Here is a 14,634-nt window from a genome sequence, read left to right as displayed (position 1 = left end):
AATTTCAGAGACGCAAGGTGCGTTCGTTGCGGGACGTCTCATATCAGATAACACAATTATCGCTCATGAAATGGTGCATGGACTACGAACCAATGATGCGATCGGGAAGCAGCATATGGCCATAAAGACGGACATGTCAAAGGCATATGATAGGGTGGAGTGGGCCTTCTTGGAAGCTCTGCTCGAAAATATGGGTTTTGACCGAAAATGGGTTTGCTGGGTGATGTCTTGTGTTAGCACAGTGACATATACAGTCTTGTTAAATGGCCAGACGCATGGGTTCATCAAGCCAGAGAGAGGAATCCGACAAGGTGATCATATGTCTCCTTTTCTCTTTATTCTATGTGCTGAGGCTCTTGTGCATACTCTTAATACGGCTGAGGAAAAAGGGAAGCTCCATGGTATTAAACTCGGCCCTCAAGGCCCGGCTGTGCATCATCTCTTATTTGCTGACGACAGCCTTCTTATGTGTAAAGCCTCAGAAGAGGAGAGTACTGTTGTGATTGACTGCCTTCGACGCTACGGTGAAGCGTCTGGACAAATGATAAACAAACTGAAGTCTTCCGTGATTTTTGGAGCCAAAGTACCAGATCACATACGTACTGAGGTCAAAAGGATCTTGGAGATAGATAAAGAAGGAGGAGATAGTACTTACCTTGGTTTACCGGAATGTTTCCAAGGGTCAAAAGTCGAGCTTCTGAACTTCATCCGAGAAAAGCTGCATGGAAGGTTGAATGGCTGGTATGCGAAAGCGCTTTCGCAAGGAGGAAAAGAAATATTGCTAAAATCTATTGCGCTGGCGCTCCCTGTGTATGCGATGTCTGTTTTTAAGCTGCCCAAAGACCTTTGTGAAAAACTTAACAGCGCTATGGTGGAGTATTGGTGGAGTAGTGGATCTAATCGGAAGAAGATCCCATGGGTGGCCTGGCAAAAGCTCTGCAAAAGCAAAGAAGAAGGGGGTCTTGGCTTTCATGATATTAGCAGGTTTAACCAATCTTTATTGGCAAAGCAAGCGTGGCGTATTTTTATGAATCCTGAATCTCTTGTCTCTAAGGTTCTAAAGAGCAAATATTGGAAGAATAGTTCCTTTATGGACTGTGGGCTTGGTTCAAGACCGTCTTTTGCGTGGAGGAGTATTCTCCATGGCCGGGAGCTGCTGGAGAAGGGTCTGTTCAAAAGAGTTGGTGATGGTACATCTACAAAAGCTTGGACAGAACACTGGATCATGGGGCCTTTTCCGCGCCCCCCTATGTACCGTATGGATGCTCAAGTTGATCTCACACTTACAGTCTCTGATCTTCTGATCCCTCATACAAATTATTGGGATGCAACAAAGGTGCGAAGTCTATTTGTTGCTGAGGATGCAAATATTATACTGGAAATGCATGTGGAAAGACATCAGACGGCTGCTCTAGTGTGGGGCTTTACTCCTCATGGTCACTATTCCTCTCGGTCTGGATATAAGTTACTGGAAAACATTGCGAATTTTAATGATACTCAGCACCGGACTCTTCCCCCAATTGAGAAGATGATGTGGCGGAGTATTTGGAAGCTTCAAACCTCTCCTAAGATACGCCATTTTGTTTGGAGAACGTTGGCTGGAGCTTTGGCTGTATCTGATCGTTTGAGATCGAGGGGAATCCAAGTAGATACTACATGTAAGAACTGTGGAATGGGACCGGAAACAATTTGTCATGCCCTTTTCACTTGCCCGGCTGCACAAGATGTATGGAGAGCAGCGAGACTGCCTATGCCTCCTTTGGGTTTGTCTATGAACTCTGTTTTCCTTAACTTACATCACTTGGTTGCGTGCACTAAAAGCAAAGACGTTCCGACCAAACTCAAACAGAGTATTCCCTGGATCTTATGGCATATATGGAAAGCCAGAAATGGATTGATTTTTGACAAGACTCGGTTATCTCCTGCTTCAATCTTGGGTAAAGCTGAGGAAGAAGCAGAGGAGTGGTTCGTGGCTAACTATCCGGATCAAATGAGATCTCAGGATCTGGTCATTGATCAACCGCAGGTTTCAACTTGGCAAGCTCCTCCCCCAGGTATGATTAAATGTAATATTGGTGTATCATGGGTGAGTGGGGTGGTCAATTGTGGTGCTTCATGGATTACTCGAGACTCAAGAGGGAGTGTGCTTATGCACAGTCGACGCTCTTACTCTAGGATTCAATCACTTGAAGAAGCTGAACTTTGGGCAATCTTATGGGCAGTTGAGAGTATGAAATCGTTGAGGCTTGACAACATAATATTTGAGTCTTCCTTTGCTCACGCACGGCGCGTATTATATAATGGGGATGGTCAGGTTTGTGCTCCTGAATCCTCTCGGGTGTCATGTTCCATCAGATCTCAACTACATCATTTGAGGGGTTGGAGCCTCAACTACATTCTCCCAGCAAGAAACTCTATAGCCTTGAGTATAGCGGAGAGTGTAACTTCTGATCATCGGTACCAATCTTATATAGCACTGAATGGTCCATCTTGGCTTCAGCACGCGATTGCAGGAGACGTCTAGACCTTGGTCGTAGGTGCCACGTTCCTAGGGTCTAGACCCTTAGTGGCTGTCTCTTTGTCTTAGCTTTATCTTTTATTCTTTCCGGATGAGTGTTTCCTCCCTATTGGGTTGGTTTTTTTTTTTCTGTTTGATAGGTGTTGACCTTTGTCCACCATGCTACTTTTGGCTGCATCAGCCTTTGGATTTGAATGGTATTCCTTCAGTGTTAAAAAAAAAGATAAGAGCACTCCATACTAGTAATTTATACAGTATGTTATAATAACTAGGAATTAGTTCGCGCATGCGTGTGAGAATTTTTACTTCACTAACTGTTTGGATAGAAATTTGTTTTTAGTTTCAAGTGTTCTTGCTAATAATCTCCACCTATATCTTTTTGGAGTCTTTCAAGGTGCAACAGATAGTGTTGTGGTGCTATTTTTTTCATATTGTAAGTAGTTTTAGGGAAATTTTTTTGTTTCAAAATGTAAGTAGTCTTCGTATACAACTCTTATGCTTCTACGCGGAGATGTTGTTGTCCTATCACCTATGCTATGTATGTGATGTTCTGAAAATGCTCGTTTATGCCTCTGACGTAATGAATCTCCAAGTTTCCGCTCGAAAAAAAATGTCGGGAACGTAATAACTAAGCTTTTTATATTTTAGGAAATATGTATAAACTATTCATGATCTTTTAGATTCACAAAAAAATAATTCATGATCATTTCGTTCTTGATATTCCATACGAATCACTTTTGTCCGAAGCACCACGTGACAAATAAAGGCAAGACAGTAATAACAGAACAAGAGGAACAAGAAAAATAATGTGAACCATAAAAGACGAATACATTAATTACAGAAATCCCACTAGAGGAATGGGGATGGCGGAGTGATTACTCCGACGGCCGTTCCTCACCGCTAAATGTGGAATAGGCGGCGGAGGACGGTTACGGAAAGCTACTTCGATTGATTCTGCCACGGCAGCGACGAAATCTACGGTTAGTTTCACCAACTCGATGCAAATCTCAAGTTTCATAGTCACCATTTTGGACAAAGAACAACAATTTGTTCTTTTTAATATTCTTTTTGGTTTCTGCTTCTCTCTATTTTCCACGTCTTCTAGATATAGTGCTCGTCTTTGCCAAGTCTTGCATGAAAAACCAAAGGTATATATACCAGTACTGATATATACAAATATCCAAATTATTATTTTATTTTAATGGTTTATGATAATTGGTCGACTAAAATATAACGTGGCATTTACTTGCAAGCAATTATTAGCAAGTTTTTGTTTTCTGTTCTTTGGAAGATGCTTCGTTGGCCTTTGGTTTATATGAAGAGCCAATAATTCCTAGGGAACGTTTCTTTACATGCAAGATTGCAAATATATGTATATATCCTTACAGAATACGCACATGGGTAGTATAATAACGTATCGGCCTAACTAATTTAAATATACTAGTATATGGTATTATGGTGTTTTAGTGTACAGAGAAGCAAAGATTCTTAAACATTAAATAAATCCACCTAACGGACATTTAAATCACGTTGATTCTGAACTTGAATCTATATATAGTAATGCTGTTCGGGATCTGAATTTATAATCAATTAAATTCATTTTTTCTTCTAAATCAGCATGTTATTAATAGCTTCATTAATTAACTAGGGCACAAATGCTGTTTATACAGATTTTTTTCATGCGTAGCTCCCGCGAATATTGATGCTATTACTGATCATATTATGCAAACGAAAAAGATCGGATAAGCATTATCGTGATTCTACGGCTTTAGTTAGATGGATCAGAACGAAAAATTACGCTGGTGAGTGGGTCACGAGGACAGTGGGACAACGATTTGTTCTTTGTTTTATTTCTATTTAAAAAAATAATATTTTGGTTTTCTCAAATATGTGCAATGTGTGACATTAGTTATTAAATATTGTAGGCCTATTCAGTTCAATATCAAAATTCGGCGTGGTAATTTCAGATCTATGCAAACTTTTTTAATAATTTGAGAACCTTGTCATTTAACGCATCTCTTTCCGATTCTGTCCTCGAAACCACACGTGATTGAATAATACAAGTAACCTGCAACCGGTAGTTATGACCATTTATCAGTTTTATTTTTGAACCTATTGAAAAAGTAAACAAGTGTATAAAATCGGTTATATTTGTCCAACTTGGTGAGAGAAGAGTTGTAAAATATTTTTAGAGAGGAGAAGTGAAGAGAAGAGGAGAAGATATTTTCGGTGAGGAAAAAATATTTTCGAAAAGGAGAAACCGTAGTTGCCTATACATAAAAACCGGGTACAACTAATAGAAACCAGATTTGAGTATATACATAAAAACCGCGTACAAAGTATAGAAAGCGGATTCGAGTATAATTGTCTGAATACTATTTTTGTCGACTTACAGGGACTTCGTTAGGTGATCCCGGTGGAGATGAGTAATGGCTGAGATTTGCCAACATTTTTTCTCTTATCTTACGATTCTCGTACTCACCTACTCCCTAGGTTGTTTGGAGGAACCGAGAATTGAATCTGAAAAGAAAAAAATCAAAAGCAAAAGTGAAAGAAAACAAACGAACTTTGCTCGAAAAAAACATAAGAAACAGAACACATGTTCGTTATTACACACATGATAGAAATGACAAAGGTTGTTGTAATAAGGAGAGAAAAGAGACCAATTTTAATGGCGGTGACTCGGAATCCACATGATTTGAGGATGAGACCGATGCTACTTGCCGTACTCGTACTCACCTACTCCTGTAGGTTGTTTGGAGGAACCGGAAATTGAGATCGATTCGGAGAATAATATTATTACAGATCTCTTTGGTTTTTTTGCATAAAAGAGAAAGAAAGTCTTGATTCTTTGCATTATTGACACTTTTTGTGTGCAACCGCCTGTTTTAAGTAATCACGTTTGACGTGTAACAGGTACTATACTTTGCTTTTCGTATGGAAATAAGGACAGTCTTAGTATTACCTAAAAAAGTACAGTATCTTACCCATCTACCTAATTATCTCATATATTTTTGCTATCTAGTGCAAATTCCCAATATTGTATTGTCCTCCATTGCAGTGGAAGGCTCACACATGCATATCTATTTTTAGTGAATAATTGATTGGTTCTAGTTTCTCAACATGAAAGATGAAAGTGTTTTATTTTCAAATAAAAAAAGATGAAAGTGTTTGTAAATAAAGGGCTGCCATGAATTATTAGAGTAATAAATGTTTAAAGCAAAATGTTTAAAGTAAAATAATTACTCTAACAAACTAATGTCTCTTATTAAAAAAGAATCATTCCTATGGACCCAACATTTTTTTAGAAGTTTTTAAATTAAATACACCGTTTCTACTATATAGTTAAACACCCTAAAATTAGTTAATACTCCATCCCTTATACTACTACTTATTAAAAACGTTTCAAAACAACTAATAAATGTGTTTCCAAACAAAATAATAATTAATCTTGTATCCAAAAAATATAAAACATTAGGTCCTATATTTTAGTTTTTTTTATTTCTCTCATTTTCAATGATTTGGCGAAAACACTCAATTAATTTATGAATCAAATTAAAAATTTAAGTAGAACTACTTTTTGCGGGTTTAGATACTTCAAAATAGTTTTATTTATTATAAAATTAATAAATTAATGGATTATTTTATACATATTTCATAAATAAAAAAAACTTATTCATTTAAGCTTAATAAAACTTTCTTATTAAATTCTTTTTCTTTGATTCTTGGTTTATATAGTCTACATGAGTCTGTGAATGTTTGCTGTAAAAAAAAAATTAAATTATTTTTCTTAGATTCTTTTAATTTTGTAGAGCATACATATACTTGTAAATGCGAGATTATGTTTGGTTTAAGTTGACATCGAATAGTTTTTATAAAAGTAAAATGTTCGAGTCAATAAATTGACATAATAAAAGTTTTATTATTTAAAATTTACAAAATAAGTACATATATCACAATTAATCAAAACTATTACAAAGATTTTATTTAATATTTATAAAAAACAGTTAAAATAATTTTAAAACATAATTAAATAATATATAATATTCATATTTAATATAAATAAAAATAATACTATTATATAGTTTTTGAATACACCAAAATTAAAATGTTTGAACATTACTTATCAACAATGTAAATACTTTAATTTTTGTAAATCAGATTTTGTCAAAAGTATGTTAAGCGCGAATGAGAATCTAGTATTATTTAAAAGAGAGAATTAAGAACCCAACAGTAATGTCCAAGTCCACACTTTTAATGAGATGAAACTATTCATTTTCCAAATCCAACCTTGTAGATAACGAGAGAAAATGATGGCCGAGAGTCGGTGGTGATCATCAGAATCCATGGAAAGTTTGTCACAGATAGAAGGAGCACTCTATCAGAAGCAGTGGGTCGGTGCTGTTACTAGGAGAGAGATAGCCAAATGATCATTATATCAGAATCTTAAGCTTGATTCTGCTGTCGAGAGGCAGATATGCGATTCTTGACGATCAGTTCGATTCCTTTCTGGATCGAGTCAGAGAGATATATATATTGCGGTGTGTGTAGACGGTTGTTCCTTTCACGCCAGACCTTGTAAATAGTGACTTGCCAAGCCAACAGAGTCAGGTACTTCAAGTTATTTTTCCTTGAGAAATTTATAAGGCCGAGAGGTATCTCATTCCAAAAATGATCTCTTGTGGTGAAAGACAGTTTTTGTTAAACCGAGGACCAAACGGAGTTAGAGTAAGAGCATTCATAGAACAAGATATCTCCTGTTTCCTGGAGAGATTGGCAGAAGAGACACGCATAATCACTCCCAAGACCCAAGAAATTAATATGTCCCTTGTGGGACATATGTTCAATAAGAAAAGTTAAGTCAGAGATTTGTGGGTTTGGGATATCTTTCTTGAACCAAATCACTTTTGCCCATTCCACTAGAGGTTTGTAAACTGGCAGTTGATCAAATCTCACACTTGACTTAAAGGAAGGGATATTGACCCTTAACCAGTGTTCTAAAACGCTCTACACGTTCGTTAGATGACTGTATAGCGCCTAGCCATATAGGCGGACGCCTAAACGGGTATATACAGATATATACTTTTACACAAAATATAAGTATAAGATTAATATATATATACAAATTATTTTTGAAAAAACTGAACATAAATATATTTTAAATCCACTTTATGTATAAGTATATAGTTTAGCATATATATAGTTTTAAATTATAAAAATTAAAGCCATTTTAAACATATAAAGATGATAAATTTAAAATAATTTTGCAACAACTATATTAATATCTACAATCATATAAATACATAAAATAAGTAAAAGTAGTATAAATAATAATATTAATAAAATATAATAAAAATATTAATAGTTTATATTTTTGAATATTAATGCTTGAAATTCGCTTAGGCGTCCGCGTATACCGCATAATGTCCGCTTAAACGCTATTATTCACCCGAATTATATAAATCCGCATAAAATACCGTATAACAAGATTGTATTTTTTGTTAAAATTTTAAATTGATTATCAACAAAAAGAAAAATGTTACAGGTAACCGAAGTTTATGCTTTCAAAAGGAAATTACATCTAAAAACAGAGTTGGGATTTAGGGATTATGTCCTACAAAGCCAACGTTGCATCATGTCGCTGTAGAAAGCTACATGATGCCCTTTAACTTTCCTTTAACGTTGCAACAAGACTGTATTTTAGAACACTGCCCTTTGACTTTCCAAATCAGGGAATCATCAAGATTGGACTTACTTAATTTTTGGACTTCTTGCAGCTGGGAGAGTCCAACAATCATTGTACCGAAGACAAGCGAGAGAGGAAGTTAATGGAATCCCTGTTAACCGAAGACTGTCATAAGCAATGTAGTCGACGAGGGGAACAAAATCTGACCTAATTTTTAAAAATTGCAAATTCTACACAATTCAATCTCCTAATATCTTCCGCCCTCCTTAGCATTTTAACTAACCAAAAATTTAATTGCTCCACGTCGTTAAAAAGCAGCGATGATAAGACAATTTTTTTCTTCAAAAAAAATTATTCATCCTTATTATTTAAATAAATTCTATTGTAACAGAAAATTTTATTAAAATTAAAATTATACCAAAAGTCATAATTTTTTACTTTATGAATAAAGACTTGATTCATTTGTTTAGACACATAAAATTTTCTATAATATTGATATTATTCACCAGTAAATTTTTATTTACACAAATAATCATTTCTGTGAAATAATTTGAAACAAAATTTATCATTGATAACTGCTAGTGAAATGTAAACTGGTAGTGAAATGTATTTACAAAATATAAATATTAAAAAATTTGTAAATAAAACCATTGTATGGTATAAATGTCGAATGTTTATTTGACATAAATAGAATGTGATGTAAATTTTTTTAGTCAACAGAGAAGTAGCGTAGGATGAGATAATAATATAAAATTTGGTGTTGAATAATTGAACCATTGTGTATCGGCATGACTTGTTTTCTCGCTATCATCCACAAACGCAGTTTTTACGGTTGGTAGCGGTTATTGGCGTTTTGCAACAATCACTGAAACTGTTCTAAACCGTTTCAAACCGCTTTAAACATTTTAAATATCAAAAGCTGGTTTCAGATAGCGTTTGGAGTTGTAAGAGGGTAAAAATAAATTATTTTTAAAAATTACAATAAAATTATAAATTGAAATAATAGAAATACTAAAATATATCTATTATATTTTAAATTTTATTATAAATTTTTTCAAATAAAATAATTTCTATAATTTTTTTAATTTTTTATAAATAATATTATAAATATAATTTTTTATCATTATAATATTTTGATGCATAATATTTTTGTAATTATATAAAATGTAAATATTGTTAATTTATATTATTTAACCGTTGTTGTATTTGGTGGCTAACTAATCATAAGTATCCCGCAAATACAATGAATTTTTACCGCAGTACCAGTCGTATAAATCTCTTAAAATCGTTTAAAAGCGTAACCACCCGCATTCGCAAGCTCCTGCAACCGCAACCGGTACTGTTACACCAGTCAAGACCCTTACAACTAATTTTTCAAAGTGAGTTGATAAGTCTTAGAAAATATATTCAACGTTACTTTTTCTTTTTCCTTTGGACAATTCAACTTCAACGTTATTTTTGGTCCACTTTTTTTTTGCCAAAAACTACACTAGGTCGAGTGAAAATAGTATAACCATTATCATTTACGGGTGACAGGTTTTATAATTAAAACCGCAACTAATAATTTTCATATTTTGTTTATAAAGTACTAATTTTGGATAAAAGAAATTGTTGCTACAAGATATACTTGACAACCAAATCTTTTGACCTCGTAATAAAAACTTATACTCCTTCTGTTTTAAAATAATAAATTTTAAAGTTTTGTATGAAAATTAATGAATTACTAACGTTTATTTAATTATATCTCGTTTGTACAAGGGCAACAATACCTACATATAACTCTAACCTATAAAAAATCATATTTCAAAATGCAAGTGGTCATAAAAATAAATTTACATTAACTATTTTCATAGAAATTACAAAAAAAATCCTAAAACATCACTTAAAGTGAAGTGAAAGAGTATCGAATTGATTAAAAGAGCTCATAGTATGAGGCTATTTGATAAAGAGATGATTTATAATTATGTGATTACCCTATACTCGACATTATTTAACTTAAGAAATATATGTTTCATTCAAAAAATGAAGAAGAACAAAATGTTTATTTTAGGTGATTCCACAAATTAATTATCCATTTCAGTTAATGAAAGGAGAATCTAAAAGATTCCTCAGTTAAATCCTTAAACGAAGCACCGAAATGGTCCACCATCCCCTATATATTAATTGAGGAACATTTGAAAAGATGTAACCTCAATTTTGTATTAATTAAAAGAGACCCCAATGCATAGGTGGCACTCAATTAGGTAGTCAATTACATTCAATTAAAAAATAAGTAGGTCCACATTCGATTTTTATATGTTGTTAGATACATAAGTTGGTCAAACTATATGATATAATGATATGATATGATATTTTCTTTCCTTAAATAAAACCTACGGAATTACCATAAATGACTAATATATATATATATGATAATTAATGATTTTAATAATAAAGATTTGATAACAATTTATATCTCCTCCATCATTTTTTGTTTAATTTTATATTATTAAAATAAATTAAACAATCAAATTAGCTATAAAAATAAAATTTAGATTTTTTCGTATATGTTATATTTTGAATTTTTAAAAACAACAATAAATGACTAAAACTATTAAAATTATTATGTTAAAAATTAATGATCAATGGTTTAACATTTTTATTATAAGAAGATACACATGATTTTAAAACCATATGAGTAAAAAATATCATTTAATAATAAAATAAATATATATATATATATATATATATATATAGATTAAACACTATATACCATAAGATTACATAAATATTTTAATATCAAAACTTTCAATGAATTTTCAAGAACATTTATAAATTATAAACTTATTAAAGATTTCAGAATGAAAATTTTGTTATCGATGATTTAAATATTTTGTTATAAAACGATATGAATGATCATAGAACCGTATGATTATAAATTCTTATTTAATAAATAACTATACAAAATATACTATTCTTAGAAAAATAGGTTGGTCCATCTTAACTTATATTACACTTTTTATTAAACTAACTATCGAATTGATAAATAACGTACCAAAAAATGTTTTGCACTTTCCTTAAATAAAAGCTACGAAATTACCTAATATGATTAACGTATATGTGAAAATTAATTATTATGAATAATAAATATTTGATAACAATTTTTGTATCTTAGTTCTTTTTTTTAATTTTATATTATTAAAAGATATTTAAAAATCACATTAAATATATAATAAAAACATTTATATTTTTTCTTATATGTTATATTTTGAATTTTTCAAAACGTCTATAAATTATTAGAAATTTGAAGATTCTCACTCTGAAAATTTTGTGATCAATAGATTATTTTCTTGTCATAATAAGTTACAAATGATCATAAAATTGTATTAATACGAACTTTTATTTAATATTATAAGAAGATACACATGATTTTAAAACCATATTAGTAAAAAATATCATTTAATAATAAAACATATATATATATAGATTATACTATATACCATAAGATTACATAAATATTTTAATATTAAAGCTTTCAATGAATTTTCAAAAACATTTATAAATTATAAACTTATTAAAGATTTCACATTGAAAATTTTGTTATCGATGATTTAAATATTCAGTTATAAAATGATATGAATGATCATAGAACTGTATGATTATAAATTCTCATTTAATAAATGACTATATAAAATATACTATTCTTAAAAAAAATAGGTTGATCCATCTTAACTTACATTATATTTTTTATTAAACTAACTATCGAATTGATAAATAATCTACCAAATATTTTTTTTGCACTTTCCTTAATTAGAAGCTACGAAATTACCTAATATGATTAACGTATATATGAAAATTAATTATTATGAATAATAAATAATTGATAACAATTTTTGTATCTTAGTTCTTTTTTTAATTTTATATTATTGAAAGATATTAAAAAATCACATTAAATATATAATAAAAACATTTATATTTTTTCTTATATATTATATTTTGAATTTCTTAAAACGTCTATATATTATTAGAAATTTGAATATTTCCACTCTGAAAATTTTGTGATCAATAGATTATTTTTTTTGTTATAATAAGTTACAAATGATCATAAAATATAATGCATATGAATTTTTATTTAATAAATATTCAAACTAAATAATATATATATATAAATACTAATGATTTAAAGCAACAAGATTGGCTGATCAATTTAGTCGTCCAGTTGAAATCTTTCAAAAGTATGTGAAAGACTAAAGTCAAAGTAAATATGGATTTAGAATAATAGTTATATTTTACTAACTGAAATACCGAAAAAATCGAACCGAACCGAAACCAACCCGATATCCGGATTGAACACCCCTAATCTAAATGAAGCCAAACTATTGTTTCATTCTCCAAAATATAATAAAAATAATAACTTAATTCCGCGCAAGGCGCGGATCTTATCCTAGTAATATATTAATTGAAGCGTTAAGCAAAGCACCAAAATTAACGTGCCATAGATCGACTTCGAGGGAAGAGGTGCCTTTTTTTTTAGGGAAGAGGTGCCTCTTGTCGGAACATTTGCTTGGTTGTCAGTTTGTATATATTAATTGATTTGGAAACACGACTAAATTGTGGCACCAAAACTATCTATCGTCCCATCATACTAACCACTGTGTTTTAGATCGATCACACCGAAGATTCCAGAATTAATTTGATTCGATACTGAATGGGTGGCGGAATCATTTTAGTATACTGAACATCCATTTTAGTGGAGTTTTAATCATGTGGCCAAATCAATCAATAAAAGAGTCTATTGACTAAAAAATTCTCAGGGGATGTTGTTCAATAATTGTTTTAAGAAAAATTAAATTGAAGCGTAGTTTATTGTCATTTAAATAAATTCAAATTGGTTGACAAAAAAAAAATTCAAAGTTATTTTATTAAAATATTTTTTCCAACAAATATTATAATAAAACTAGAAAGACTTCAAGTTCAGGATTAGTCCAAATTACTAGTACAAAGATGATATCACAATTGAGTAATGCATAAAATAAATCAATAGACAAAATAAGGGATGCAAGCAACCAACTATGCTTTATTAGAAATCGCCTAAACAATCTATTACAAGACTTGCTTATCAGTTTTACACAGTTTGTTAACATCCTAACAAGTGCTACTGAAAGATTCATAATCTACCCAAACTTGTCTCTCTTTCCAGTACTTCAGCATCTGCTTTAGTACGACCCAAAAACACCCCTAAGGGATTTTCACCATTCATCTATAATAATAGCCAGTGTCTTATGGAATACACACGACTCCATAGCTCTTGTATAGTGATCTCCACGTTACTGAAACCCTAGCCTCGAGGAAACATAGATATGGACAACTTCCATATCAATAAGTACACTTTCCTTTTCTTGAAATGCACTTATTCCTCAAAGCATAAACTTGCTCCACAAGTTTATCTCTTGCCTTTTCTCCACGGTATAAACTTACTCCTCAAGTTTATCCCACGCCAGCTCAGCATCTTGCGTCCACATGGTCTCTACCACTCCGCATGCCTCCTGATTAACTCTCTGACACACATTGCCTCAGCAACTACTTCAACGACTACGTCAAGACATAAACCCTCAGTTTATCCTTCTCCATCTCAGTATATCTTGCATCCACATGGTAACCCACAACTCTGCATGCCTTATGTGGTAACAACTAATGCATCCAGCATCAATGACTTTGTCGCCTAGACTATTGACATCTACAAGATCTACTTGCATCTTCAATCTCCCCTTTTAGTTTTGTGTGTTGATTAAGCACAATATCATTCTGGTTCAACAACCACGTTTTCTCACTTGGAAACTTCCACACTAGATATGCCATTCTACCCCACGAGAGTTGCACTATCTTCATCTTCTACAATAGATATATTTTTCTCGCCCATGAGAAAAGCACCAACTACTTCAGGATGTCCATCACCATGCTCTTCTCCCCCACGAGATGTGCACTCCTTGGACCAGAACATCACCACTCGTCCCCCTGCTTGATTGCATACTAAGCTAAAACAAATGCTTAGATGTCAATACAAACATCACAGACACAATGCGTACTACATCAGGCTCTGACGCATCCGCCGAACTACTTCTTGAACTACCTTTCGAACCACTCCTTGTCTTGGCTCCTTAGGCTTGGGCTTCTTCCCTTATGCTGTAAATATTGTAGGCTCCTCCCACCCAGTCTTCACAGCTATCCACGCAGCCTCATTGATTCCTCAAACCAACAGCTTCATGCGTACATTCCAATGAACATACCGGCCATCCTTCCACATGATTGTCTTCTGCATAGAAAAATCGTGTACATCTTCACCTTCAGGATCACACCAGTAACTTAGGTGACCCGCTCTGATACTAATTGTTAGTGCAAAGATGACACCACAATTGAGTAATGCAAAAGTTAAATTAAGAGACAAAATAGA

At 32.3% G+C, this 14,634-nt stretch overlaps 1 protein-coding gene across 1 annotated transcript; it reads right to left on the bottom strand.

Annotated features, from left to right (window-relative positions):
• Positions 1-3,172: 3,172 nt before the first annotated feature.
• LOC103832937 lies at positions 3,173-3,665 on the bottom strand. The gene has a single exon (XM_009109047.3). It carries the CDS (start codon positions 3,543-3,545, stop codon positions 3,354-3,356), a length of 192 nt encoding a protein of 63 aa, XP_009107295.1. The 5' UTR covers positions 3,546-3,665; the 3' UTR covers positions 3,173-3,353.
• Between the last annotated feature and the right edge of the window lie 10,969 nt (positions 3,666-14,634).

This window comes from Brassica rapa, chromosome A08 (genome assembly GCF_000309985.2).
Source record: "Brassica rapa cultivar Chiifu-401-42 chromosome A08, CAAS_Brap_v3.01, whole genome shotgun sequence".
NCBI lineage: Eukaryota > Viridiplantae > Streptophyta > Magnoliopsida > Brassicales > Brassicaceae > Brassica > Brassica rapa.
This window is presented reverse-complemented; position numbering and strand designations above follow the sequence as displayed.

Bases quoted from the DNA above. Each gene is read 5' to 3' on its own strand.
- LOC103832937 (XM_009109047.3), bottom strand. From the start codon at position 3,545: ATGGTGACTATGAAACTTGAGATTTGCATCGAGTTGGTGAAACTAACC.